The sequence below is a fragment of the Pyxicephalus adspersus genome, chromosome 4, assembly GCF_032062135.1.
Source record: "Pyxicephalus adspersus chromosome 4, UCB_Pads_2.0, whole genome shotgun sequence".
NCBI lineage: Eukaryota > Metazoa > Chordata > Amphibia > Anura > Pyxicephalidae > Pyxicephalus > Pyxicephalus adspersus.
Window position 1 is genome coordinate 79,350,470 of NC_092861.1, and position 24,247 is coordinate 79,374,716.

Below are 24,247 nucleotides of genomic sequence, written 5' to 3' on the forward strand. Positions count from 1 at the left end.
CAAAAGCAATCAATCAGAACATTTGCAGGGCTCATTGTAATAGTATAAGTACAGCGTTAAAAAGGAACCAAAATTGTGGATTTTCCAGAAATCAGCCCTGGTTTTCTACCAGAGACAGGCAATATTTCTGCATTAAGCACTCTTATCTGCCAGATCCCACGCTGGAGCTGTCGAAATTTGCTAAGCTGCACATGCGTTGGTTGCCATGCTGTGCTTGGTGGGATTGAATGAGTCTGGCATGCCTGTGTGGGAATTACAGCACCAACATATTAAGCAGCGCTGTACAAAGTCCATAGTCATGTCACTAGCTGTCCCCAAAAGGAGCTCACAACCTAATGTCCCTACCATAGTCATATGTCATTATCACAGTCTATGGTCAACTTTGGGGGGAACCCAACTAACCTAACTGCATGTTTTTGGAAAGTGAAAGGAAACCGGTGTACCTGGAGGAAACCCACACAAACTCCATGTAGATAGTGTCCTGGCCAAGATTCAAACAGTGGACCTAGCCCTGGAAAGACCAGAGTGCTAACCACTGAGCCACCGTGGTGCCCAATACCATTGTTTAGGATTGCAACTAGGGAGAAAATGAAGATGGCGCTGACTTGCAAGGGAACAGGTACAAATGAGTATAGCGAACCTATCACCACAATTTTTACTTTATACAAAAGAGTAGATAACCCTTCTATTTAATGTTTTGTTTTTTGTTTTTTAAATTAAATGCCTTTATTTAAAAAAAAAAAAAAAAATAAAGTCCCTCCCCTTTTGTTTTTACTGCCACAAATGAGAGTGTAGAGCCTCCTGGGATATGTGCCAGGACTTTTTTGTCTTAAAAAAAAAAAAAGGTGCCAATCTCACGCATGTGCAATGAAATGAGTAAAGACAGGTTACAAGTTCTTGTTCTGCTACTAAACACTCCATGTCAAATGCTCTTTTTGCTTAGCAAGGTACATTTTCACAAGGGTCACACATTTAAAAGAACAAATAAACTGTGGTGAGCAAAGGTGTCATTGGAACAATTACATATCCAAGTGAGCAACTGCATGAGTTGGAATTCCATAATTTCTGTTTGTAACTCACTCTAGAAATCTAGTGAACATCATCTTTATTTTTAAATATACTAATAATTGATTTATTTTGTATTGTGCCTTCATTGTCCTGCTCTTCTCTGAAGATGTGTTTTGTTTTCCTAGCAGTTTACAAAACTTTAAAACCACTTGCCTTCCTAAACTGTGTGTCATGTCAAAATGGTTTACTTTTTGCTATCAGCAACCTTCCTAGGAAGATTTCTTTCACTATCTGTCCTAAAAATACAACAGAAAGAAAAGAGAACCTCTCAAAAATAACATACATTTTTCTCCCAGTGAACAGTTGTCCCATGAATAGGTGTCCCAAATGCATGGTTTTCCTTTACCTATTGCTCTGATGATAACCTAAAATATTGTTTCCCATATAAGATTATTAAAGCCATGATAGCTTGGGCGTTAAATCAGTCCTGAGACCCGCAGGGGAAGCTGGGATGTTCTGGCAACCAATTTTAAGAGATGGGTGGCGATTTAGCAGGTAAGAATGCTTATTTCAGAAGGGATATGGCATAGGGCACAGTTGGTCTTCTGAAGATTGGCTGCTCCATAGCAGTCAACATTCATAGTTGTAAAGCCCAGGCGTGCACAAGAGAGAGATTTCTACAGCAATGGTGACAAAGAGCACTTTGACCTGCCCTCATCCTTACAGGAATTGTGTAGTGGATCTATCCATGCTTCTTGTGCAATGTTAAGAACTAAAGGCACCCACCATCCTGCCCTGCCCACAAAGGGACTGGAGATTGCCAGGTGGGTTGCCCCTATCATGGCATCAGAAGCCTTCACAGTGTGAATTTAGCCAAAACACATTTACATCTAGCAAAGCATTTATGTAGGTCAGGGCTGCCCAATTCCAGTCTTCAGGGGTCACAAACAGGGCAGGAATTTTTTTGCCATCGGTATCTCATTAGTGAGAGTTTCCCTTACTTTCTGTCCTATAGACGTAACCAGAAAAGTGACAGTACTTAATACCAGGGATATATGTTTTATTGTTTTGTGCACTGTTACATGGCTACTTGCATGTTGTGGTAGGATAGTGAAATCTTTTAGAGAGAGGTAGGTTACTCAGAAGGCAAAGTGAGAACATGTGTTGAGATTCTAAGATCACTGTGGCAAAATACACAATATAGTAGAGAAAAAGAAGTTTAAAACAATTTATTTCATATTCCCTTTTTACTAATTGTCAGATAAAATTGCAAATTACATTGTGCATTCAGTCTTGACTCTTAAGAAACATTTTATATAATTTGTATAAAACATAGGGTAACTGAGTACCATTAAGTCTTTTGGCAGAAACGTCTCAGGTGTTTTCAGAGAGAATCTGAGAGCTGTGTTTATTAAAATGATTACTAAATGGGTAGTTACTCCAATTGCACCTGCTCCATGTAATTAGTTATGTACTTTTACCTTAGTAGTAATCACATATGTACTGTGCAGAAACACTGTCAAAAACAAAATGCCAGACAAAATTCGTGCTCCATATTGCCCTCATTTGTGTATAGTTTGTAAGCTGCTTTTGACCAGGATCAGAAAAGTTTATCACTGTTCTTATTACTCCTAAAGCTTACCTAAAACAAGAAAAAAATAATGTACTGCAGCTAACCAGTTCCTAAATGTAGGGACTGCACTAGTTCTCTTTTGTTAGGCTTTTTTATCCTAATTTCACATGGTGATCCTGTCAGTAACACTCATCCTGCCTCACAATAAAACTCTTCCTTAGTATACTATACCTATGGAAGTGTAGCATTGTCATCCTTTGAACAAAAAATATGTTAGGACTTCAGAATACCTCTTATTCTCTTTATCTCTGTAGCATAGGGGGGGACATGTTCTATAGTCCACAGGAAGAGCTGGGAGCTATGGGGTTATTTCCTAAATGAGTTTAGGCTGTTCACTCAGCAGAGCATTATCACTCTGCAAGGGATAATCAACTTAGCCTCGAGGTGAAAACTCACTTTCAGATAACCATTACCCAACCACATGCAAGGAAATGATCACATACCTGGCTGAGGACCAAGGTAATAAAAGGGCCTCCTTTAAAGCTCTAGCCCACATGTCCCTAGTGAGGAGAGAGAGGATGCAGGGAACAGAGTGGCAAGGGTGCTGACAGTTGTGGAAAGGTGATGCAGACTATAGGTTTGCAGGAGCAAGATGTGGAGATCAGTGGACAAGCTAGGTCAGCAACAGTTGACCAGGAGGCAGCCATGGAGGTCAGTGGACAAGCCAGGTCAGCAACAGGTGAGCAGGAACAAGCTGTGGTCAAAAGAAAAGCCAAAGCAGGAACAGGTTTAGGTACACAGGTTGGCAGGGTCAGCAGTGGAAGACTTTCCAGCACCTTACAGCTCAGACTCTGACCCTAATAGGCAATGGCCATGCACGTGCAAGGAGCCACTGTTTCCAGAGCGTGCCTACTACACATAAGTGAATATGCATGGATGTGCACGTTTGTACATGTACAGCTGTACACAAACCTAGGCCTAGTTGTGTGCAGGATTTATGACATATTGAGGCATTGTCCTGACAAAAATGTAATTGTCATGTAAGAGATGATATTTTTAATGCACATCATTGGATGGCTGCTATGATTGGAAGTCCGCAGGGCTTCATCTAATTCAATAATCTAAATGAATTGACTCTTGCAAAGCAATATTTCATTTTACTAAATGAACAGCCTAAAGTCTTTTAGCAAATCGGCCCCAATGTAATTTATAAGAATGCAGTGGTGGCAGAGTGCACAGGAAGTCATAAGCTTGCAAAATTTCTGGAGGATCAGCAAATATTTTTGCCTTTACTGAACCGACATAATAAAGACTTCCTATTGTATGTTTAACAGACAAAAAGTAAGCAAATAAGTTCTTTCTTAGGGACTATAAACACTTTATATTTTGACACAAATATAGATTGGTTGTAAATTGTTCGTTTGGATTATCTCAAAGTCCAGAACATCAGCGAATATTAATAGACAGTGGTATACTTGTAAAAGGTAATGAACTATTTACATCACACAATAATTTGAGCATACAGTAGAACACATGTACCAGAGGTTAGGTAAAAAATCGTTAAATGTCCTAAAGTGTAACCTTCATGATGATTAAAGACATGCATGATGATTAATGTAAATATGATATGTGAATTGTCACACAAAAGGTAAGCAAAGTTGTGTGGTAACATTGAGGATATGAATAAAGCTGATCTCTGGGCAGAACACACTCCCCCTACCAAATTCTGAGAAAAGAAAAAACATTTTTTTACTCAACTAAAGCCATGATCTGTTTTATCTTGTTTATTTCCTGGTCATGTCCTCCATGTGGGTTCATTACATTGTTGGCCTGATGTGAACAGTTTCTATTAGCTGTCTGCATCAAAGTCATTTTTGATTGTACCAGAAGATGCCATGAACAGGGACTGGTCAGCTCAGGTACCATTGGAGCAGTGGTTTAGCAGTTTTCTGACATAGAGGTGGCACAGCAGCTTTAGGTAAGTGTATGTTCCTTCACAAAACCTGGTTTTATACTGGATGAGCAATCAGTTCCAGAGATGAACATTAATATAATCTCATAATTGTGGACATTCACATATGTGTTCATTTTATAGTAAACATTGGTTTATTTGCAGGTCTGTGACTATATGACATTAGGTATTTTTACCTAATTTGACACTTTAGGCACATTTGGAGTTCCCTATTTAGATACCAGCTAAAGTTTTTTTTTTCTGTGTGGTAATCATTAGAGCTACAGGGATGGTATATAATTTACAACATCCTAAACCAGATTAGGACATGTAAACATTTACTATGCAAACGAGATATTCCTAGCATGGAGATGGGACTACGAGTTCTAAAGTTTGTGTGCTTTTTAGAAGATCCATAATGTCTGCAATTACTTTGTCATGGGTGCACTTTGAGAATATGTAAACTATCATTTCTGACCTGGGTTTAAAATTTCTGGTTGGTGTTCTGATCCTCTGCCTTTTATACTCCCTGATTCACTGACCCAGAATGAGGATACAGTTCAGGTGTTCAGTTAATTGTTATGTGCATGCTTGTTTCAGGTGTGTGACTGAAACTGCTGACACCAAAAAATCAGCTTCACATCCATTCAATGTGCATTGATTATAATGAGTTGACCAGTGACAGCCTGAAACACAGAAAAGCACAAAGACCTACTAATGACATCACATCACTAGGTCTAAAAAAAACAAAACATTTTTTAATTCCAGGTTTGCCTGATCACCCAGGTTCACTGATAAAAGCTGTCCCCTTGTCATTTGTTAATTGTTAAGACTATAAACAGCACATTGTGCAGGCTTGGTCCATTATTGGCACTGTAAGTAAACTGGTGCTGATAATGATATACAGCCAACTCATGAGCAAGTACATTTAGACAAAACATATGTGAAAAAGACAGATAAAGATGTGAACCATTCTAATGCATTAAAAAAAAATAGTGTTTAAGCAAACAATCTCATTCACTGAAACTGTCAGATTGCAATGACAGTGCATTAGTAAACAAAATCATTTACTTACACTGTCCTTTAATCATCCTAACAAATATGTAGGCAAGCCCAACTCTACCTAGTTTGTGTAAAGCTGTATGTGTTTAGTTTGATCTGCCTTTCATTCATCTACCTCTTTGCTTTAATGAGTTGGTGGGATTTTCCTAATCCACTCCTGTTACTTTAATGACAACACTGTTTCAATCATTTAGGAAATACTTTACTTTCTTATACATAGACAGCCACCGAGGTTCAGGTACTGAAATATGCAGCTAGTAAAAAAGAGCTTGGGTTTGAGAATCCAGGAGATAATCCAGGAGCATTGCTAAAACACATATGGGCACAGTGCGGTTTAATTTACCTTTGTAAGGTACACATTAATATACGTGTTTACTTTTGTTCTTTTGAAATAAAGTAAAGATCATTTTGTACATGATTTATTAAAGTTAGTATGTTTTGGTATTCTTGTAAGAATACTTTCTTCTGATACAATGTATCATTCAGACACTTGCATACACACTAATAAATGGGCTGGCAAATGCAGCATTGCAACACATGTGCATTTAAAAATATTCACTGCATCCATATAGTGTGACTGAGTCATTTTTATCTTTCTAAAAATTCTGCTATGAGTTCTTTATGCCACCTATGCAATCTCATTTTAAAGGTGAAATTATACATTATCACAAAAGTGAACAAAATTCCCCTTATTTGACATACAAGAGTTTGTATGTTGTCTGCGTTATTAGGTGCCCATGTGGACTTTTGTATGTATGAAATTAAAAGAAGCAAACCTAAATGGCTTTGTCTTTTGGATTTTGTGTAATTTATCTATAACAAAATTACTTGAAAAGGTCAGTGGAAACCAAAATCATTACCCAACTGACTGATTCCTAATCACAGTGAAAAAAAAAATATTATTATTATAAACAGGATTTATATAGCGCCAACATATTACGCAGCACTGTACACTAAATAGGGGTTGCAAATGACAGACAAATACAGAGAGTGACACAGGAGAAGAGGACCCTGCCCCGAAAAGTTTACAATCTAGCAGAAAAATATTACACAATGACTCTCATCACAACAACAAGAATGGCTAAGTAATGTGTATAGACCCAGCATGCTTGTATGCGCTCCACTAGAAAAGTATGCTTACTTCTAGCGGGATGGCGGATGTTGCCCTAGCGGAAAATATCCTCCATGGCTTGGGTTAGGCCATCAGTCAGAGTGATCAGTCTTTGGTGCTACTTGGCGGTACGATATTCTGGTACATAATATCCCAGATGGTCCCATTCAGGTCTCGGGAACATGGAGGCCAGTCAGTGGCATCAATTCCATCATTATCCAGGAACTGCCTACACACCATATGAGGCCAGGCATTTTCCTGCATCAGCACTCAGCTGCACTAGAGTACGCTTTGACAATGGGTCTGAGGATTTCATCCCGGTACCTAACAGTCAGGGTACCTACCATTAGCTAGCATGTGGAGGTGTATGTGGCTCTTCAAGCATATGCCCCCTGGACCTTTAATGATCCACCGCTAAATTGGTCATGCTGGATGCTATGGCAGGTAGCATAAAAAAAACCATGGCACCTCCAGGGGTTTTACTTTTGCCGCATGTATATCGGTGTGAATCTGCTCTCGCCTGTGAAGCAAACAAGACACCAAATGTAAACCTGACAATTCTGGTATTCTCTGGCAAAATCCTTTTTTCCTTAGCACAGGTCCACTACAGGACATCAGTCCACATTCCACCCTCATGGAATCTATTGCTGACAGTTTGGTCAGAAAGATGCATATGAGTAGACTGCTGGAGGTCATTCGGTAGAGATCTAGCAGTTGCTCATTCTGTTCTCTTGAAATGGCACTCATGGATAAGCCATTCTCGAGGATATGGATTACCTTGCAACCTGTGGGCTGCAGGTACTGCAAAAAAAAAAAAACAACGATATCCTTTCTGTAATGTTATATCACGAGTTAAGCGTCAGCAGTTACAGGTTTTCCTTTTATTTTATTTCATGAACTGTAACACTAAAGCTAGGTACACACTTTCAATACTTATCATTTGAACGATCGTATTGTGCACAATTCTGTACATGCTGTAACGGTTCGACCGTTCAAATATAATCAACGAATAATGTACACACGCTAGATACAATCATTTGAATGATTCAGGGAGTGACATGTAAAGGAGAAAGTGTATTGCAGAAACATGCACGATCACTGAACGACTGTACACGCGATAGATAGTGAATGATCGCTGGCCAATCAGATCCACCGTGACGGTCGTTCATATCCAACGATAATCCTCGTTTACCTGCGTCATTGGTCACCTTTTTTTGTGAATGATTTTCGGCTGATTGGCCGATTTGGAAAATTTTGGTGGTCCACAGAAACATTTGCAATTTTTATATTTTATTAATAAAACAAAAATAATAGTCTAATAAATTCTTATCTCCTGAATTTCACTTTTAAATTGCACTAAATTCCCAAACTGTACTAGAGACAGAAAAACAAGGGAGGTGCAGCGTGACGTTAGTGTAGTCCTAAGTTGTATGAGGCAACCGTTGCCGAGCCGTACGCTTCAGTATTGTTTCCATGATATGTGACAAACGCCCTCTCAGCCCACACCCTGTGACTTTCGAGTAGGCTCAGCAACAGTCCAGCACCAGCAGGCTGCAGGTTTTATGAACTGCTCAGATTATTAATCACTACAAAATATGAGGTTCACAGATACCAAACTAGGCATGTCTGGCACTTATGGTTCACCAGGACGGGCTAAATATGGTTTCCAGGCTTTCCTGAGGCCCAGGGGAATAGTTCTTGGTCTCAAAATGCTCACCATAACGATCCAACTACAAATCAGTCAACTACTACTTTTTATAGACTAGTATATTGGAAATACAAGGATTAATAATAAATGGGTTTCAGAATCCATCTCCGAGTTCAATCAGAGGCCACTCTGCTAGCCTTATCTGAGTTTTATGACACCTGGAGACACAAAACTCCAACTTTTACAATGGGTGTTGTAAACTAGAGGATCTGGAAGGGTTCTGGTTGTCAGATCAAGAAATATCTAATAAGGGGAAGTTTATGACCCTGTTCTGTTAAGCTGCGTACACATTTCCAATTTTTATCGTTGGTAAACGAACGACGAACGATTCTGCACGATATCTGCGAACGATCGTATGGCACTGATCCTGTACATACAGATGACACGATCGTTCAAAGATATTGTACACACGATAGATGCGATTGTTTGAACGATACAGGAAGTGAGCGAACGTTCGTTCATCGCGCATGCTCAGACCATGGACGATCACTGAACGACCGTACACACGATAGATGGTCAACGATCGTCGTCCAATCCGATCCGCTGGTCCGGTCGTTCATTTCCAACGACTATCCTCGTTCGTCGGCGTCGTTGGTTACTTTTTTTACGAACGATTTTTGGCCAATCGGTCGTTCATTTCCAACGATAAAAATTGGAAGTGTGTACGCAGCTTTAGAGAGACAATTTCCAACAAAGACATTTTAAAAGATGTTTAATTATTATTTAAAAGATGCTCCGCGAATATCAATTCTCTTCACATTGTTTTATTTTATTTGTTTATTTCTCAAATGCTCTTTTAGGTAAGTATTACCTTAACTGTGTATTTCTTTAAGTGTTATATTTAATGGCATCAAATAGTTTGACTTGGATAACTATAATTTCTTGTTTGGCCGTAGATTCGAATGTCATAAACCCATAATGAGCAAGAAAAAGAAAACAAATATCTAATAGCAAAGATAATGCAACTAATGATATTAGTATTAATAGTAATACTTTACATAACCATGATCTGATCAATGAATCAGAGCCTTTACAGTCCTTGTCAGGTGCCATTAGGAAGATCATTATTTTACAAATGTGTTTATCTTTTTAAAAAAAAACATTAATGGTCAGCAGAATTTAAATTTTTATGAATTTAGTGGTCCGTGAGGTCGGAAAGGTTGGTAATCGCTGTTCCACACGACCGCTCTTACATCAGTCTGCCAACACTCTACTGTAAAACATTAGTTCTGTGTAATGAAATGTAGTGTTCTTAAATAACACCACTTTGAAGCACAAAACCCAGAAATGTATTTTTATCTGAAAAGTAACAACCTTAATAACTGCTATCGCATATTGCTTAGCAATATTGAGCATTCCCTTTGGACAACATCATTACAATTCCTCAACTACTCTTATGCAGTACTTGTAGTAATGTTTCAACTTCACCATACTTTAAAGTCATGATGTCCTTCTAATATAAGTTCTTGTGATGTCCCCTGAAGAAGCCAAAGTGGCAAAACGCGTTGGGATCTGAACAACCCATTGATTATGAGATCACTGTAAATAGGAAAGCTTGCAATATGTACGGTGTAATTACTTTAAGTAGATGGACCTTGTATAGTTACAAAGTTTCCATACATCCACCTAATTGAACCTAGCGTTCCCGTAAACAGCCATCTTTTTTGTTCTTCTATTTGCATGTCAAGTAGAGGTTAAATTTTAAACGAAAATTCATTCAATCCCAGTTGTATATGTCTTTTTAATGATGCTCATTTAGACATGCGCTTTTCCCTAAAAATAACCACTACTTTTGTTTTTTTGGGTTTTATTTACCATTCTTTGTGCTTGAATTGCACAGTTTAGCATCAAATATTCTTTGGATATTATGTGTGTAAAAAAATTTCTAACCCAGTTCACATTTAGTAAAAAATTGATTGAAAGAAAAAATGCAATGTATAGGCATTGTGAAAGTGTAATTATGCACAACTGATTAGGTAAAAGAACCACTGGCCAAGCATATTTTTAGAAATAATTTAATGTTACAAAATCATCAAAAAAAGAACTTAGCAGGACAGAGACTACGTCATCATCTATGTTTTTCACAACAAAATAATGAACAACGATATGGTAGATGTTTAAACTGATTTATATAAAGACTGAAAAGGAAGAGAGAGTGCACATATTTGGCTACAATCTTGAATGTCACTTTATAGTTTGCATTGTTAGGCAGAAGGAAAATGAAGACAGTTTCAGAAATCAGATGTTTCCGTGGAAGATTACTCTGTGATTTGCTTTAATTATTCATGACATCTCACCCTTCCATATTGTAAACTGCTTTAATAGTAGAAGTAGAAAAAATCTGTCTCCTTGCTAGCTCATTGTTCTCAAGGAGACAAGCTCTTTATAAAGAAAAGTTATTTGTTATTTAAATCATTTTACTGAAGTTGTTTATTTCCCTATTTGTGTTTCTAAAAATACACCAACAATTGTAAGACATTTAAGAGACTTTTTTTCAGATCACTGCAATCTATATTAAAATTCATGGCTAAATAGGCACAGGTGTTGATACGAGCAATGCAGTAATAAGGGAAGCTATTCAATGCATACATAAGGATTGCATCTCTGATAGAAAAGTTTAAATAGCTATTGGCTTAGAACTAACAAGAATTAAACATTTAAAAGTGTATTTGAAAAGTGACTAAAAAAGCAAGGAATATATGAAAAATGCTGTAACACAGAGCATCCATAGTTCAAATTGCATCAGTTTAGACAAGTTACAGAAATTATTAATAATCTGTTGTTAGGGGTTGTTGCATCTTGTTCACTCATTTTATCTTCATAAACAAGTTCTTAACTGTCTTAATATTGCAAAATATATTATGTGGCAGAATTCTGACTTATAACAGTTTCTTGTTCATCTTATTTCTGTGTATTTATTACCATTTTGGCAAGTTAATCCCTACAAATTTTAATTGTTTCTGCACTATTGGAACCTTTAGCTTGGCAACCAACTCTGTGTTTTTTGCTTATTTTTCCACATATCCCATGGAAGATTTCTGGGGGAGCCAATTACCTAACTGTGTGTTTTTGGGAGTGTGGGGTAAACTGGAATGCCAGGAAAAAAATCAACATTTAACATCGCCAAGATTTGAACCACGGGGTCCCAGTGCTTCAAGACCATACCTGTTCACAAAAGTAAATAAGATGTGGTCTGCTATCCTCCATTGGTGTAAAATTAAAAAAAAAAAGTTTATTTGGTTTCCCTGGAAAATATAATAATTGCATTAGTATTGTAAATTAAGGAAATTAAGGTTGTATCATTAATGATCAACCTACATAGTTGTTTTTTTTTTAGCTAGGTAGTTATCACTGCTGTCGTGCAGCACTGGTTTCAATTCACACCTCTGAAACACTGTTATTAGAGCTTGTATCCCTGATTTTCAGTTTCCTTCCACAATCCAAAAACATTCTTGTAGCCTAACTCTCTTTATCACAATAACTGCCCTGAAGGCAAAAATTAAGGCCTGTAATACAAAAAGAAAATAAGGAAGGGTGTTATGCAAAAATATGGATTTAAGTACTGCCTTACAAAATAACAACAGACATGTTCACAATTCAAATACCAACATCAATATCATAAGGAAAACAAGATGAAAATAGAACAACATAACTAATTGCTAGTTGTCCAAGAGCCTACAATAAAAGAATCAACTTTTTTTCCCCAGAAAGGGTGTTTAGAAAATAGGGCTTAATTTTAATCAATTCCATATTGTATTTTCAGACGATTTCCCAAATGTCTATGCATGACTTCTTTGCCGCAATAATTAAACTGAATTATTTAATAAACATAACAATCAGCTATGAGAAAACACAGAAGCAGAAGCAAAAGGAGCTTTGTTTTTCTCAAAGCAGCGGTGGTTAATTTATCTTCTAATATTATCCCTAAAGGCATTTCTAATAGATTTTGATATCTAGGCAGAAAATAGATTTTAATGCAGTCCTAACACTACCCAGACTAAACTGCAATACTGGTTATTGTGTCATTCACTAATTCTCATTTATTAAAGTAAAATTAATTACCAAACTTTGTAACTTTAATATATGAAATAAACCAGCAAGTGGCTATTGCTTTTGTAAGTTTACATTATAAGTGTACATTAAAATAAACTTTTGTGTGTAAAAAAAAAAAACAAATTTGACACTAAACATTACCTACCTAAGTGAGAAGAACAGGCACTGATTGGCTTGTCTAGAATTCAGGCAACTGGCAATTTGTAAAAATTGAATATTTTTTTCTCAGTCTAGATCCTAATATCTTAAGGTGACCTATTTAGTGGTACTGCAATTCCTCTAGGGTCAGTTTGGGGACTAACAACTCTCTATTTGATAGGACAGTTCTCAGCTTCAGAAACATTCTAAAGAAACACAGAAGGCTCCACACAGAAAGCTTTGAGGATGTACAGTTAGAGCTGGGCCAGTAAAAGAAAGCCTGTTTCACAGCATAAAAGAATTCTAATGTGTCGCTTGGCCAATTATGATGGTAATAAAAAAAACACCAAGTAGTTGTAATGATATGCTGATAGTAATTGATGAAGCCCAGGTATCGTAGGATACCATATATCCTAGTATCGACACCTGCAGCAGTTCAAGGAGGAATTTATATTTAGGCCTTGGCGTAAGTCCATTTTTCATGAGGCATTGGTTTGTGAGTAGGTCAAACCAAAAAAAAAAAATCAGTATTTTATCTAAATATCTTGACAAAGGGTCAATCATTTTTTTTACAATACACCAACAGAATGCAAAAAAAAAGGAAATTAATTGAACAAAGGCTTCATAACTCGGTTATATTGATCAATACTAAACAATCTCAAACACATCAGCTAGTGCTAACAAGTTTACAAATAAGGCATAGCAAAGCAGCAAAGAAGCATAGCAAAACAAATACAAAAATGGAGTGGGGAATAGAAAAAAAAATTATGGACTCAGCTGAACCTGAAATCTGATCAATGTCTCAATTGCATGGATGATTAGGGGAAAACTGTTTATCCAAGTAACTGGAACTATGAGTCAGAACTAAGAAGATATGCTTAGACATAACCAGAAGAAAAGAGGGTGGCATCATTTTAGAATGACAAAATTGTCTTGAGCAGGTGAGGGCTAGGAAGAGGACCAGCACATGGGAAAACTATTGAAACCAGGGGAGGCCCAGGATGCCTGTGGAAATGATAAAGAAGGAGTTACCTATCCTTCTATGTAAAGTAAAAATGTTGAGTTTGGATACGCTTTAAGCATCCCTAAGGAGATTATAAACTTGGAAGAGCCTAGATGGAAGTAACACAAACCAATATTATTATTATGATGATAAACAAAAGATTTAAAGAGTTATACAAATGAAAACCTATTTAGGGGGTTGATATATGGCAATAGCACTGGTCCCCAGGGTTGATGACACTGTGAAGAAAAGGCAGACAAAATAATGATAAAGGAGTTAAGCTGGGCTTACACACGTGCAATAATTGTCGTTGGAAAGGATCTTTCACAATCTTTTCCAGTGACTAAGGACTGCACGATGCATGAACATACAGCACCGTTCTGCTCTATAGAGAGGGGAGGGGGAGAACAAAGGAGCGGCACCCTGCTGCGCACTCTCCGCCTTTGCTTCCATTATGATCATTCGTCGTCTATCATAAGTGGACCTGTCAGGACAGTCGTTCGGATGATGGATGACGGGGCCTGTACACAAGAAGCATTGCAGGTGTGTATGCAGCCTTAGTCTTTGCAGGGACACTTTACCCTGGATGTTAGATATAGAAAATTCTAGATGTCCAGTTACATCCATGCAGATTTTGCTTCATAATAAAATGAATTAAAATGCTAATTGCCCTGTTATCTTTAACTGAACAAGCACACAATGAACTCCTATTGTACGTATAATATATCTTTATTGTGTTATCCCTATTGTATGGTGTTCCCGTATGCTAAAGTTTTCAACTAAAACCTGACCAAGTCACAACGAACCGCCCAGAAAATCCTCATCCTGGACTCACGTGTGTCAGCACGCGCTGTTCGCATCTGCGCACTGGATAAAGTTATTGGAAATTGCCTCCTCAAACATGGCGGCCCCCATTGCGCCCTTGATTTCCCAGCGCTGTTTATGGGTAACTCTCCGGGGCTGCCGAAGGCTACGTTACGGTGCCATCCACGGGAGGCCACCACGGCTCACTGTACCCCGTCTATGGAATCAGTCGGCAGGTTAGTGGCGTGCAGCGTATTTTTAAATGCTTTCTGTGACTACAGCCAGAGGAGCAGAAATGAATGAAGGAACATTGCATGCGTGCCTGGTAAATCCTATGGAGTCTCTGCATCAATGTTCACATAATAATAATAATAATATTATAATACTCATAAACCATGTGGTGACAGATGGGTTGTCCTACGGTTGTTAAAGAGATGTAAACAATCCTCTTAAGGTTTGCAGGTATTTTCTAACTAGTTCAATACAGCTCATGTTTTGTTTTATATAGATGTGAAGGGTGAGAATCCCAGGGTATTATTATTATTATTATGATTATTATTTTGTCCCCACTTTAACTCTTCCTGCTCAAGTTACAATAAGAGGATAATGTCTGTAGTTGTGGGTACTGAGATGGTAATAAAAGTTTCTTTATAAAAAGCAGACCTTACATTACTTCTGAACACAGCCCAGTACAGATACAGCTCATTTAGAATTTCTTGGGACAAAAAAGGAGAGATGAGATTACAAGCATGGGCTCCTGCACAGGACAGGTAGTCCCCGGGTTACATACCAGATATGGGACTGAGGTTTGTTCTTAAGTTGAATTTAGGCAGTGAGCTGTCAGTTACTGTATAAAATCCCCACTGTAAGGTAATCACAAGCAAAGCAAAAAAAAAATCTTTATGGAGCCTAGACATTCATTAACTTCTGGAGCAAGCTGTGCTTTGATATACAAAAAGAAACAACTGCAGAGTTTGTGTTGGTGATTAAAGGGTTACAAGAGGCTCCAGAAAGAACTCACCCCCCTAAGATCACCCACAACCTCATCTGTGTATAGCAAAAGATTTCTTCTGAAAGTCATGCAAACCGCACCCTCTAAGCCTTGTTCTGCACACAGCGCGCTTCCTCGTTCGTTCGTATCTGAAAGGCGTCCATATGTCCTTAAAATTTTGTATATATTCACCATGCAAACAGAGCATTCCTGCACCAAACTCTGCAAGATGTTAGTAATTTGCCTTAATCTTTATTTTTATTTCTCTTTATTTTCATCTGATGATCCTTACCCTAAGGGCCCATCCCGCAGGGCTTCTGGTGGCTGGCACCTTGTGACCTGCACCACAGCACTATTTCCTAAAGAACCAGTATGATCACATTTTGCAGCTGGAGGCAGTGAAAGGTACTGGCACTGCTCACTGCCATCCCCATTATTTCTCTATGGGGCTGTTTTTCACAGTGTGCTTGGGATTAATGTTATGTTTCATGACCTAGTTTCAGCTAAGCTTTAGCTGTCGCACAGGTGGCCTCACATATAAGTTTAGAATATTTTGGTATATAGAGGAGTTTATGGTTACCTCCTTTAGTAAGTACCTACATTACATGCGTCGGTGCATGCAGGAGTGCGGCAGGAAATTCACATTATCTTTGGTTGGATTCAATACAAAATAACTGTATTGAACCCAATACAAAGTAACCATTATATTATTTATATAAATGTATATATTATACATGCTACTGTACAGTTATATGACAGATTTCAGTATTTTTATACACCCTTGTTTTAACAGATTTTTGTGTTTTTTTTTTTTTTAATTTAAAGTTTATTATTAAATATAGGACATATTTCAGTGAGTTGTGCCTAAGAATTAAAGGCCTACAATGTAAAATACATTTCCATGCAAAACAATGTACTGCTTTTAGCATAAAAATACTGACACAGTTAGACTGCCAGGGTGGTTAAGCTCCATCCCCTTACAGACCTCAGTTGTGGCTATTGAATGAGTCCATTTACCTTTGTGACCCATATGGAGTACCTTGAGTCAGTAGGGATGGGCTGTAGCTGTGAATATACTTTAGTCCAGCAGTCGAAAATGTTGGTATCCTGCGGCTCTGGCCGGTGCAAAAGACCCCCCCCCCCAAGGCATGGTCAGGAGAGGGACCTCGATGGGGCACACCAGCAGGAGCCATGGACCATGTCCCCTGTACAAATCCTAAGCTCAGGTATGTGAGCGGGCTGTGTCACTAGACACAGCCCGCCCACTCTTCCATAGCAGGCTCAGATCTGTGATTGGAGAGTGGGCGGGGTTATGTCACAATGACGTCACTTCGCAGGAGGCCCCCCCTTTGGTTGCTCCCCGCGCATGCGGTAATTTTAATGGTCCGCGGGACTGAAAAGGTTTGCTTTAGTCTAGGGTAGTAGACTTGTATGTACCAACAAATACTGTCTTCCATACTTGTATCACTTTGAAAATTAATTTGAATTGTGTGACAAAAATAAAAATTCCTATTACAAATGATAACTTTTTTTTTTATTTGTTGTTTTTGTCTTCCAGCATTTGTAAGCCAGTTAGCTGAGAGTTCACTTCCAAGTTTTGAAACAAATAATTTTTCTAAAGAACTTAAAGACTGCAATGGACCTCTTCAACACTATGATATTTTAGTCAAGGACTGTGTTCTAAGAAAGGATGACCATCAGCGAAGGGTAATGCAGGATTTACAAAGTCTTCATGAGGAACTCAGGGGATACAAGAAAGAGTCTAGGGGAGTTTTAACAAAGGTTAGTTATTTTATTTGTTTTTTTTCAATCCTATTTGCTTCTCTGTTTACCAGATATTTCCAGCCTTTAGGTGGTATGACATTTTACACTTAGTTGAATCCTTTGCTAGACTCTGAGATGTCTAGAGTTAAACTTTCCACAGATGTTACATTTTGGGAGAAATACCTTGTTTCCAAAGTCTGCAACATACATAAGGAACCAGTATTCAATTCAGCTCTTAATTCTTCTTCATAGCTGTTTCCTAGAAATAGTCTCACCCACTTAAGAGAAAGAACAGCAAAAGTTTAAAGAAGACCCCTACCTCATACCCTATTAGTATGTGTAGGGTTTTCAAGCAGGGTATTCACTCCTTCCATCCTTTTCTCCATAACAACCATATTTCTCCTTTAATCCCAAGCCACACTCGGGGTAGCTAAAAACATTTAAAAAAAATACACTTACCTGGTCCCATCGACATCCTCCGGAGTCCTGCACGTCAGATCCCATTCTCGGGCCGCGACCTCTTCTTCCGATCTTTCTCCGGCGAGTGCGCTGGCGTTCCCCGGGAGTTCCCGGTGCATGCAGGAGTGCGGTAGTGAATTCACATTTATTTTGTATTGGATTCAATACTCAATACCTGCATTGAATCCAATACAAAGTAATATATATAATTGTTATACATGCTACTTCCTGTACAGTTTTTATATTATACATGCTACTTCCTGTACAGTTTTATTACAGGTTTCGGTATTTTTATGCACCCTTGTTTTGACAGATTTTTGTGTTTTTTTTATTTAAAGTTTATTGTTAAATTTATTACATTTTTTTTAAATATTGGACATATTTCGGTGAGTTATGCCTAAGAATTATAGGCCTACAATGTAAAATAAATTTCCATGCAAAACAATGTACTGCTTTTGGCATAAAAATACTGACATAATTAGACCACCATGGAGTTAAAACTAATTTTGGTGGGAAGTACAGAAAAAGTCTTACCAGCTTACACAGACTTTCTGCCCTGGTAGCATTTAAGTTCTTAAATAGATTCTTTACGTCAGTGGGGCAGTTATTGGCCTGCTGGCCCTCAGTGTGAGGTCTCCTGTACTGCAGAGCTCGATTCGGGTCTACAACACAGTAAGCCACAAACCCAGTGAGTGAGTCTTGCAGTGTGGGAACTGTCAACAGTGAAAACAGCTTTATAGTATTTAGCTCAGGAGATGCACTTCAACAGGCCCAGTAGTTGATTGTTTCATCTATCGCCAGTCTTTTCTGGATTGCAGTAAAACCAGGAAAGATGTTTTGTTATTGGTTATATGCCGTTAATTTTGTTGATCTGACTTTTTTGTTTGGAAAATGGTGAAAGGGCAGAAGAAGTATATATTTGATACAATGATGTTTACTGTATATGTTTATTTGTATGTTTCTTACTACCAATAAAGAATTATTTAAAAAAGAAAAAAAAACAGAAAAGAGTTCTAACCTTTCCCTATTCTATCCAAAGTTAAAGTTTAAAAATGTGTTAGGTAGAGATCCACATATTATTATCAATAATTAATTAATTAGTGTTTTGCTAAGAGTTATGTGTAGTGCACAATAAAACGGGTTATAGGGAAATAGCTGTGACATTGCCTTTGATGTCATCAGCACTTTAAGTCAAGCAGAAATACATAGGTTGGTAGGCTACCAGAGAAACAGCAGCAGCTCACAGCAATAGGAATATATTTCTGTTAATATCAATTGTAATAGTAAGCTGAAGTTCAATGCTAAGATGTTATGTATCACTCTGGGCATTAATAATATGATTAATAAATAGGATTTATATAGCGCCAACATATTACGCAGCGCTGTACATTTAAATAGGGGTTGCAAATGACAGACCGATACAGACAGTGACACAGGAGGAGGGGAGGATGCTCCCCCGTAGATCTTACAATCTAGAAGGTGGGGGAAGTAACACACAATGAGAGGGGAGATATGTATGGGTAGGAAATAGTGGGAGATTCAAAAGACAGAAGAAGACGGGTAGGCAAGTTTGAAAAAAAAATGGGTTTTGAGTGGGCATAGTTGGAATGGTAGGGCGAATCTCTGAGAACCCCTATATTCATTATTTGCTTTGTTAGTCTTATGTCCACAGAAGAATCTCAAAATTCAGCGTCAGAAAATCCTTTGTTGCAGAAGGGACAGGCTATTCTTAAATAAAGTAGAATTTTATAATAAACTAAAATAAAATACATATAATAATTAATAAAAAAAACACCTGTCTTTGTTCTGTCTTTTGGCCCTCTACTGGGTTTGGGCCATTTCCATTGGCCAGGCCAGAGGTGCATAACTTCTGTGCATGCACATAAAAGATCTGTCATTCCCATCAGCCATCTGTACTGGGATTGTACAATGAGCTCCCCATGCACAGATCAGTGTACCTAAAAGAGAAGATAAAAAAACAGGCAATAAAGGTTGTATTTTTGCAGAGGATACATCCCTTGTGTTTTTTTTTTCTTTTTATATTGGTTTCACTGTAAAAATTAATTGCGACTGCTTTTATGTACAAAAGAACACATCCCCTCATTTCTACACTGCTGTGCTTTGTTGAGATTTTAGATTGGTCAGCCAACTTTTGACCGGACACCTGCTCACCCTTTCGCTGTTGTTCATCTGTGTGTGAACCTTTTCATTCTTATCCTTCACCCTTCCACCCACCCCCTGTCTCCTTTGTCAGTTATTCTTCAGGCATGGGAGATCTCTGATATCAGCCAATCATAAGTAGTGCGTACTAATTAGCAGAACTGATGCCACCAAAGTCACGCTCTAATGTGTACTGCTGTAATAGTTTAACTCCAATTGCTTTTATTTAATATTTGTTGTCTCTTCTAGTATGTTAAATGTGCTGTTTATATACCAGACACCAAAAAACATTTGGATTTGTATGCTTAAAATTACTCTCTTCTTTGGTGTCTACTACACCTAAAAGGATTATTCTTTTTTGAATTTTAATCAATCAGATAAGTTTTACCATGAATGTAAGTCCAAAGGTTGGAGTGGCCAACCTGCAAGCCTGTCTAGGGGACCTGACTAGTATTAAAACTTGTTGAGATCCACTCAACAAATGGGAACCATTACATGACTAAGTGTAAACCTGAAGCAAATTGTACATTTTGCAAACAACTATAAAAAAAGATAGTTTTCCAGTTTACTTACTTTAAATGTTGAAGCAAGGGGATCATCATGACAGTTACAATAAATTAGCATTTACAAAATTCATCCATGTTTCTCTAATAAAATGGTTTCCCCTAGAGGTCAGCTATTATGAACAAAGTGGATTTTCTAAAACTACAGCACATGTCAAGCATACTTATGTAATCACTATTTAATCAGTATTATAGTTATTTTTTAAAGTGCTTGCTAGCATAGATTACCAATGATTTTTAAAGTGCATGTAACAGAGAACAAAACTGATAGACTGGGCTTAAATAACCGGCTTATACTGTTTTTCAAACACATAATAAATAATATTAGTTCTAATAATAATAATAAAATACAGTTCCAGTGAACAGATCCAGCTGTGCAATATGTGTGGGTCCATCTCCAACATCTAGACAAATTAAACACTATTTGCAGTTGATAAAAAGTCAAGGTGTCGGTTAAACCAGACATTCTTAGTTGGCTTAAGTGTGACCTGCAAACATTCTGTTCTGTAGTAAGAGCAGAGTAGCATTGGTAAAGTGCTTAATTTTTCTGGACATAACACATACTACAGTACATTGGTAGTGTGTAAAAGGAAGGCTTTGGCTAAATATTCCCAGGGCTTAGTTTGCACCTAGATGGGAATATTTAAGTAAAAAATGGGTATAATATTTGTGATCTAAATTGTGTTCTGACGGGTCCAACTGTGCCCCATTTATATAATTAATTATTTTGGTGAACCAAACATAGCTAAAATATTTATTTGACTACAGACCATTTTTACCTCCCACAAGTTCACCCCCATGTAGTTCTTTTTGAGAATACATTTATTACTTCACCTCATAACTTTCTCAAATAGGAGCAAGGGGCACACTGCTGCTAAATGTGACATTCAATGTAAATAGGTTGAACCTCTTCTTAATATTTAACATATGAAATGATCAAATATAAAGCTGTTAAGTATCCTATATTTACAGATTTATACTTAATGGTGCACAGTGCTCAATTTAAGACTAGAACCAAAAACTATTTCATTCCATAGGTACATAGTATCATGAAATAATCAATAACCCTTTAGGTATTAACGTAGCAAAATACTCAACATTACGTGTTCAACAAATAAATAGAATATGATTAGTTCAAACTCCAGGTGCCCAACTCCAGGTACAATTCGTTTTATACTATTTGTAGTTAATCAAACCCTTCAATTTTTTTTAGCTATGAAGAGATTGTTGGCTGCAGTGTTAATAGAAACTCTCCTCCCTTTCTCCCCATATCGTACCTTTGGAGCTCACCCCCACATCTAAAAGGTTTTTATGGCAAGGTTCTGGTATTGAGTATCAGCCCACTCTGTTTGCCATTCACAAATCACACCCTGACACCAGGTCAGATTCAGATACACCAATGCATTAAAAAAATATTTATGTATTAAAGAAAACAGAGCTGCATCAATATCTTATATCATATATGTTGTTCTGCTTTAACACATGAACAAAAGCCATTGTAGATTCTCGTTCACAAGTCAGTGTCTCGTGGCAAAATTACATTTACAGTCATTAATCCCAACTAAGTCTATGAGTTCTACTTATAAAACAGGGAATCACATTCCCTCAAACGTTCCCTTGTGGGATTCTTCCAGGTTCATGTGTCTCATTGGCTGTAATTGATTCCCAATAGGCAATGTCAGATTCCCTGTTTTATGAATAGAGCCCAATGAAGAAGTTTTCTCTACTTGACTTAATTATGGTATTTTAAAGTGGGGTCGTATTTGTTCTATTGACATTTTACAGTGTTTTTACTGTCAAATCTCTAACTAAGATTTAGTCTGCACACTGAGGAGTCCATGTTCACTCAATAATGCCCATTGGTATTTGTCCAAAAACAAACCTGGCTTTTCACAAGTGTAAACATATTTTACAGTAATACTGGGCTTCAGGAATATATATTTAATTGTATGTAGCTGGCTATGGATTAGCTTAAATATGGGATGTCAAGTAAATGTTTTTTTATTCCCTTTAGTAAAAGTTAGCTTTACTGAAGTTTGATATATTTCCATTGCATGGGCTGTTCAGTTTCTTAATTCTTAAGAAAATGTTCACAGACGATGAAGTGGTCTACTTTAACACAGAAGTGTTCCTTCTGGAGAGTGATATAATGCAGGGGCTTTTTCAGGAAATAATTATACAGCGGATTCTGGCTAGAATCATTTATCCCTGATTCTCTAAGGAGATAATGATGTATAAGAGAAAGGGAAAATCATACATTTAAGAAAATAGCTACTGGGCTTTTAAAAGACTAAGTTAAACATGAGTTTTCTTATGCTTGTGGGTGGAAAAATAGCTGATATATTTAGAGATCTAGCTCATTATTTTGTGTAACCTGAATGTATGCTGATTGAATCACCTTGTCAGACAGCTTTTATTATGAGAATGTAAATTCTAAACCTGAGTCTGAGGTTTTATATAATTGGTGCTGTGTATTTAGTGATCATAAATAAAACACAACTAAACTTATTGATTAATCCTAAACTTGTCAACAAATATTCAAGCAGCTTCATCACTTCACCTAAAGAAAGGTGATTCTTTGGCACCTTAACCATAATAATTAGTTTGTTCATTATTATCACATTATTATGCACATAAGGGAGGCGTACAATGGAATAAATAACCTAAAATGATTACATTCCACATTTTTAGAGCTGGTACTACAAGAAGTATAGAGCTGGAGGTGTAAAATTGCCAGGGTACAAATGTAGAGTGTCTGCAGGCATTCTAGAATGTTAACACTAGAGATTTTTTAATAAGTTGAATAAGGAATGTCTTCATAAGGCCCTCTACAACTCTCCTAAAAGCCAAAATTAACAAGGAATAAAATGAAAAAGCAGTCTCATACAATGCTCAAAAACCTTGCAAACATGCATAGTTCTCACAGTAAATGTAATCTGAGAACTTTATTCAGCAGCATTAAATGGTTTACAAACATTGTAGCACAACATAGTAAGTAAGGGGCTAAAGGGAGGCCCCTATCCCGCGCACAAACACGTGCAATAATTGTCATTGGAAAGGATCTTTCATGATCCTTTCCAACAACAAACGACTGCACAATGCATGAACGAGTTCTGTACACGTAGTCCCATTCTGCTCAATGGAATGGGGAGGGTGAGAACGATGGGGGCGGTACCCCGCTGTGCTCTCTCCCCTTCAGTTCCATTACGTTAGTTTGTCATCCATCGTCCGTGAATCCGCCAGGACGGTTGTTCGCACAGTGGACGACGAGCACTGTACACATGCAAGATTCTCGTCTGATATCTGCCATACACCAATTATCGGACTAGAACCATTACACATTTGAACATAGCCTAAAAATGTCAGATATATACATACAGAATTAGGAAATAAGGTATGAGATAGTTGAACGGGGAGTTGCAAATAAAAAATGGGAGAAAATCAAGGCAGGATCCAGTGCTTGAGTGATAGTGGTGAGGGTTGTTTCTATATAGGAGTGATACCTTCACTACAAATGGCAGAGGTAAGGAGTGTTAGTATTTTTTTCTTCAACTTTCCATTGACATGCAGAAGGGCCAGCTTAGGCCTATATGTGAAAAGATTTCTGTGACCTTTTATTTTATACCTGCCACCTCAAAGTAAAAATATGCTGCAACTTCCTGCAAATGAATCAACCAGGATATAATTTTCCAAGCCTACAGTACACTCTCCTCCACAAACATGGTTGTTGGCTTTTTGCAGGTAGGTTTGCTTCTGAGGAAGTTCACTGTGATGTATTAACTAAAGTATGTAGTTTAAAATATCTAAATTTTATTGTCCATAGCAAATGTTAATGCAAAATGAGATGTACTGCTATTTTTCAGGGTAATATTTAAAATGGAAGTTACAGTAGATCTGTT

General features: G+C 37.5%; 1 protein-coding gene across 3 annotated transcripts in view; it reads left to right on the top strand.

The window, feature by feature from the left end:
- The first annotated feature begins 4,457 nt into the window (after nucleotides 1-4,457).
- AFG1L (AFG1 like ATPase) overlaps nucleotides 4,458-24,247 on the top strand; it is a 56,460-nt gene continuing 36,670 nt past the window's right edge. Inside the window, exons 1-2 of one of the 3 annotated variants that reach the window (XM_072408735.1) lie at nucleotides 4,458-4,559; nucleotides 16,961-17,184. In XM_072408735.1, the coding sequence (XP_072264836.1) occupies nucleotides 17,113-17,184 (72 nt within the window). In that variant the 5' untranslated portion in view covers nucleotides 4,458-4,559; nucleotides 16,961-17,112. Of the gene's footprint in view, nucleotides 4,560-14,438; nucleotides 14,648-16,960; nucleotides 17,185-24,247 lie in introns of those variants that run through there. The other 2 variants (XM_072408733.1, XM_072408734.1) reach the window with 2 other exon arrangements.